Source organism: Sinocyclocheilus anshuiensis, unplaced genomic scaffold (assembly GCF_001515605.1).
Source record: "Sinocyclocheilus anshuiensis isolate Anshui unplaced genomic scaffold, SAMN03320099.WGS_v1.1 scaffold617, whole genome shotgun sequence".
NCBI lineage: Eukaryota > Metazoa > Chordata > Actinopteri > Cypriniformes > Cyprinidae > Sinocyclocheilus > Sinocyclocheilus anshuiensis.
This window is the reverse complement of record NW_015539890.1, coordinates 1030443-1037178: the sequence shown is the minus strand read 5'-3', so window position 1 is coordinate 1037178 and position 6736 is coordinate 1030443. Positions and strand designations below refer to the sequence as shown.

Genomic DNA, 6736 nt, shown 5'->3' with positions numbered 1-6736 from the left:
GCCGAATACCTCAAGCGTGTGACAGAAATGTTACGCCCCTTACCATATTGTGATGCCTTGTCCGGCCGGAGCGACAAGACAAAAACATTAAAAGCCATTATAAACTAGGCATTTGTTACAAACAAAGTAGTTTCGCTTTCACAATGAAACACAGCATCACACACCGCGGCCGTGGCCTAGAGTGAGCGGAGGCCAGTTTGAGTGAGCAGAGGCGGGCGGGCTTGAAAATGGCGATTCGACGAAGGAGCGTCTGGCGGACTTGCGGCAACCACATGTGACGACCCCGGGCTGGACTCTAGGCGTGGTTGACTCTTAACTTTTATAAAGAATATCTCTTTGGATTTGAGACTTTAGTCTTTGCAACTTTACAGATTTTCTTTATGCACCAAGAGCTTGTAACACTCCAAAGAGAAAGGAAAAATTGAAATCGCATCATATGACCCCTTTAACGCCAACCATTTCTAGCACACTCGCTTGGAAGTTCGTAGTAATTCTGAAGACCTTGATTAGCAGATTCAGGTGTGTTTTATAGGATTGCAGCTAAACTCTACTGAAGGCCTGTTTCACACCGCAAGCTTTGCGGCAGTTTTGCGTCAACTTCACATCAGCATAACTACATTGTCACTGCAGCTGCAGACTCGCGAGAGTATTCACACTGGAAGTGTTTGTACAGCATCACAGCAGCGGCTTCAAAGCTACATATTTCTTTACAAAGACTGTTTTTAGAAATTGGCCATTTATAAACTTGATAGTCTTGAAAGTTTGTTAACAGGGGGATTCACGTTAACATGTGGATTTGCATGTAAATGGTAAACAACAAACACAACCAAGAAAACAGCTATGATCACGTAGTTCCAGTCATACTTTGATATAGAACGTGCGGTTTATAATGTTTTTTTAAATTTTTATAATACACCATTCACATACACTTTTCCCCAAACTGAATAATTAAAAACACGTTCAAAAGGGTAAATGTTCTATACATATTTAATTTTTCTTTTCTGACACACTCCAATTCTTGTTAAAACACACAAGACATGCTTATTCTTTGCATTTTTAACACCTTTTGTGTGAAATGATATTTGTTTTGTTCATCAAAAGTGTGCTTTAGTTTTAATTGAGCATGAACAGTGCAGCAAAAACAGACTCGGCGTCGAAACATTCCTTCACTGCTGCTCATGCAACGCTCCTGCTTGATGCTCTTATTTGTTACTGAAAAAAATATGCACTGCTCACATTTGCTGTGTGAAACCAGCTGAACAAACCAGAAACAGGTTTGAACAACCCTGTTCTATATATTATAAATGAGTGTAGTACAGTATGAATGTAATCCAGACGTACCAATTTTTCCTGTTGTCATGTTAACATGTATTTAAATCTAGCTACTGCATTCAACTGATTCATTGAAAATCTATGTCCTTCTTACATAAACAACTTTTTATAATTCCCCTCAGCCATTGCTAGTAACGCAAGGTTTTTGAATTAGTAACAGAAGCCTGAATTCATCTAGCAACTTAAGTTTATGAAAGGTTCAAATCACATTGTTCGCATTCGCTGAAGCGAAAGTTATTTTCTTTCCAATATTAAAATGCTAATTATACAGGATTTGAATGACTTGAGTGTAAGTAAATGTTGAAAGAATTCTTATTTTAACCACCTTGTGTAAAGTAATGAAATCTCTGAAAAAAGATTAAAGTTTTTTTCTGCCAGATAAATGCTGTCATGAAACTCTAGATGGTGCAGGCTGATGATATTCACAGCGTTAAACTACTTGGCACGAGCTGATTGGTTCATGTTGCATACGCATGCCAGTAAGCTTACTGCTTTACATTTTAATGGCTGGTTAGCATTCTCTAGAGTATTTTGCAGTGCACTTTCAGAGTTCCTCTGAAATCCTTCACCTTCCCCAGCTCCACCTGTATAGATCTGCTACAGGTTATTATTATATACTACTTGTACAGCAGCAGTATGTCTTAAATACTCACAGCCCCATATGCATTGGCAGTAGCAAGTTCCTGTACTTCCTGTACCAAGACCAAGTAGATTAACATTGTCATATCTATTACCATGCTGAAATCTTTTGAGAGTTGTCATGATAGAAATAAAGTTGAGACTAATCTAGTAAAACTGCTCACCTTTAATGTCCTTCTCTTTATTTCCAGACCGGCAGTATTCCCCCTGGTCACCATCCCGAGATTTCAATGAGGATAGTAGCCTCGCTCCACCCAGGAACATGAAGGGCTTATCAGGTGGTCGTGCACCGCACCAGATTCCCACACTGCCCCCGTGTGGACTGGCGGAGTGCGAGCATCTCCATGACCTGCATGGCATGCATGTGTCCGATCTGCGCCACTCCTACCTGCTCAGCCCCACAGAGACCTGCGCCATGGACTTCCATCATCGTTTTTCCCCCCGCAGCTCCATTCACTCCGACTGCATGATCATGTCACCTGTGGCGCTAACTTCCACTGCCCCCGCCGACCACGTCTCCAGCAGCACCTTTCCCAGAATGCACTACAGTTCGCTGTACTACGACCCAGCTGCCCGGGAAGACTGTGCAGCCATCACCACCTCAGCCACATCCGCCGCCGTCGCTGCTGCAACATCTGCCTCTCACCACATCAGCAGCAAGAGCAACCGCATCCCCGCAAACCTGCTGGACCAGTTCGAAAAACAGCTTCCACTTCATCGTGACGGCTTCCACACACTCCAGTACCAACGCACATCTGCCGCCACTGGTGGGGAGCAGCGGAGTGAGAGCCCCGGTCGCATCCGACACCTGGTGCACTCTGTCCAAAAGCTCTTCACCAAGTCCCACTCACTGGAGGGATCGTCCAAGATGAATGGCACCAAAGCTGACAGTGGAGGTGGGGGAAGCCATCACCATCACCACGGCAATCATCACTCATCCAAGCATGGCAGCAGGCACAGTAAAAGCAAGGAGCGCAGGCACCGGTCAGGGACAGGGGGCTGGTGGAGCTCGGATGACAACCTAGACAGCGACAGCACCTACCGCACGGCCAGCGCCTTGAGCCGCCACCGTCATGGTCACAGTTTCCCAGAATCCATGCACACTCACTTTGGAGACCACTCTCTCAAAACCTCCAAAAGCAACAATGACGTCAAGTGTTCGGCCTGCGAGGGCTTGTCCATGGCACCTGAGGGGAAGTTCATGAAGAGGAGTTCCTGGTCCACACTCACCGTCAGCCAGGCCAAAGAGGCCTACCGAAAGTCCTCCCTAAACCTAGAGAAGCCCATGATGCATCAGGAACTTAAACCATCATTCCGGTCCTCACACTACCTACAGGTGAGTCATGGCTTTCTTAAACATATCCACTTCCATCCTTGAGAAGATGATATGATGGTGCCCCAAATGCCTTTCAGAAATGAACCAGTAGTTATATGATGGGAAAGATGAACAGTTGGTTTAATGGTTTCCTTTTATATGATAGTGTCTTCATGGAGGAAATTAGTAATTTTATTGCAGGTGTTCAATGTACGTATATCTGTTTGATTTTGGCGTAGATTTTGACAAAACATTCCCTTAGACATTGAATAATTGACAAGATGGCAATATGTTCATTTTATTAATATGTAATGAAAATCGTTTTGTGATATCCTACCTGTAGATCAAACAGTAGAGCATGGTGCAAGCAATGCCAAGGTCTTGATTTCAGTTCTGAGGAAAAGTAAGAACTGATAAAAACCTACCCTGAAATACTGGATTTTGGACCAAGGTGCGGCAACCCATAAACCCAATTAACTAAATGCTACTGAAGTGTAATTTCATGTATTTTGATTGCATTTTAGCATCGTTGCAAGGGGTATAAGCAGTTATTAGTGTAAAATCTTACACTCTCTTTTAGAGCCACTTTTCTCTATCAGGTGAACCACTGTCCTGGCAGAGCAACATTTCAATGAGAATCCAGGCAAGTTAGTTCAATTCAGTATGTTTATGGCAAATTGCCTGAAAAACAACATATTTTGTTTAATGGCACATGTATTTGAAAGTAACTCTATTAAGTACTGTGGTTTGTTACCAATGGTCAGACCAATTCAAGACCATTGACACACAAACTGTTTCGTCACTAGTTTAAACCCAAGGGGTGATTCATGAACTGGAGAATTACAGGGATTTCCAATCATGATGGTGCCCTTGAGCAAAGGACTTTACCCCAGGTTACTCCACAGTGATTGTTCTTATAATAAAAGTAGTCTTTGAATAAGAAACACATAAACGTTTAATTTATACTGGCCCCTTAGATGATAGATCTACTGGTTTTGAGTGTCTCTAAGGAGAAACTGTCTGTTTCGTCCACTTTCTTTTACTGAAACAGATGTGTGTGGGGCAAAATGCAATTGAATCCAGTAATTGATTATCTAGTGTTATTGTTTAAGGCCTGTGGGAACCATTGATGCCTAAGAAGGAGGGATCAATACAAACAGGATCCGTGATGTAGTGTAAGACTGTGCCGTTAAAGCATGTAGTAGTGAACTTTTATTTGATAGATGGCTAGATGTTTGAAGCATTTTTCATCAAATAAATGATATGATATTTCATAAGTTTTGTTTTGTGCAATAATGCCAGAGGAAATAATTAGAGGAAATAATTAACTGCGCTGGCATATACGTTTTTCTGTTTTGTCGGTAAGTGCCAGAAGAGGGACTTTTATGTTGACAGTGCAGGAGCTTTTATTTTGACAGTGCAAAAAATGCCAGCATGTTTTAACAGTCAAAAATATCCATATTAGTACACCCCTGATTTCATTTAGGAGATTTTAACATATCTGTCAAAACAGATCTGAATAAAATCAGTTATCGTACTGGAATGTAAGGACAATTTGAGTGCATTGCATTGTGGTATATATTATTTCACACATTGTGCTTTGTTGTATACTGCCTCTGATTCTCATTTTGAATTATGGCATGAAGCACACATAGGTCATGCTGACTGCTACACAATTATTCAACTAATAAGTTCCTGACATCTAACTGACATCTTCCTCCTTGAAGGATAATTATGGTATAAGTACCAGTGGTCTCCTTGTTCTGAGGAGCTAAGGACTACTTTGTAAAAATCATCAGCACATACAGCATTGGCATGTTTGCATAGGAAAAAATGAAGCCTGTCTTCTTGCTGACCTTATTAGAGACTGTCAGTGCTCAAGAGAAATGACAGTCTGGCTGAGTTGTAAGTGACATGAAACTGGATACACTCACTAATTAACCATTCAGGAATAACCGTGAACTTCAAATTTGATTTCATTATAAGTCAGCTGTGTTCCAGTGTGCTTAACCAGATAGATGTGTCTTACATGCATGGTTTGTAACCGTTTAATATGAAAACCTGTAAAGGTTAGGCTTTGTGAGAATTTAAATTAAGCTGATAAGTAAGAAATGTCCAGGCAAGCTGTGTCAGATGTTTCTTCTAAAATCCCTCTTTTCCATTGTCTAGCCTCGTAGGATGTATATGAATAGACGATTTTGGACAAGTAGTCGGTAGATAATGTATAAGCTATAAAATGTTTAAGTAAATGTATAAGCTATGAAATAAATGTATATACCATACTTAATATAAGCCTTGATATTGTGTTTTTAATACACATTCAGTTTATTAGTATCACAAAATTCTTACCTGTTTCATTTATATATGACTGACAAATATAAATGACATAATCAGATAAACTAATAAATCAAGTTTATTAGTTTATTTTAAAACTGTGTAATCAAATAGATTTCTGGAACTAGAAATCCACTGCCCAATTTTCAAAGTCATCAAGACAGTTTAATTAAGTTACTAGAACTTTTATTATTATTATTATTGGTTACACTTTAAAATAACTTTCATTAATAACAGATAATCATTAACAGATTATTGTTTCATGTAAATTGAAATGCTTACAAATGTACTTAAGCTTTCAAATTCATATGATCATGCACTTCGTGAAAATCTACACATGATTTTAACATGTTATACAATGATTAAAAGCTTTTGTTAATGTACAACACTTTTGCTGCTATTGAGGTTTGATACGGGTTAAGTTAAATAGGGTGAATTCAGGTAATTTGGGACACAATTTGGCATTGAGATAACTACTTAGTAAAAAGTAATAATGATTAGTAAACGTTTATAAACATTTACAATCGATGAATAGTTTCCACTTTAGACTGAGTACTGCAAAACATGACAATTCGTTGATTAGTTAAGATGCGTAAATAGTAGAAGTCCACACAACAAATGAAGGCCAAACATATGACCTTTACAGACTGTGATTATGAGTTCATGAATAATATGTTAACATGAAGAGTTTGTGAAGTGACTGAAAATGACTAATTAAGCTATTTTTTTCACAACATTTGTAAATGTAAAAAGAGCATTAGGTAATCTATGAAGTGAAGTTTAAAACCCTCATCCGTCCCTCGGGTCATTTTGACCCAAAACTAATTTTTAAGAATTTTTAAAAATCGAGTGTTGATCGTTATGTTATGAGACTTTACTTTTGTCACACTTGAACCGGCAATACATGAAAAAAATTAGAGTGAATTCGAGCAGTTTAAGTGGGTGTTATATAAAAAGTATCAAAAGTGTCTCCTGCGGGTCATTTTGACCCGTCACTGGAAAAGCATGGAATTTACGAAAAAACTGCGGATTTTTTTTATTTAATTTTGTCACACTTGAGCATGGAGCACACACAAAAAAATTTGAGTCGATTCGAGGATTCTATGTGGGTGTAAT

The 6736-nt window shown here is 39.3% G+C and overlaps 1 protein-coding gene across 1 annotated transcript in view; it reads left to right on the top strand.

Moving 5' to 3' along the window:
- The window catches only part of LOC107685784 (disks large-associated protein 2-like), a 129061-nt gene that overhangs the window by 50460 nt on the left and 71865 nt on the right, over nucleotides 1-6736 (top strand). Inside the window, exon 2 of the mRNA XM_016482502.1 lies at nucleotides 2163-3307. Within this exon, the coding sequence (XP_016337988.1) occupies nucleotides 2163-3307 (1145 nt within the window). The remainder of the gene's footprint in view (nucleotides 1-2162; nucleotides 3308-6736) is intronic.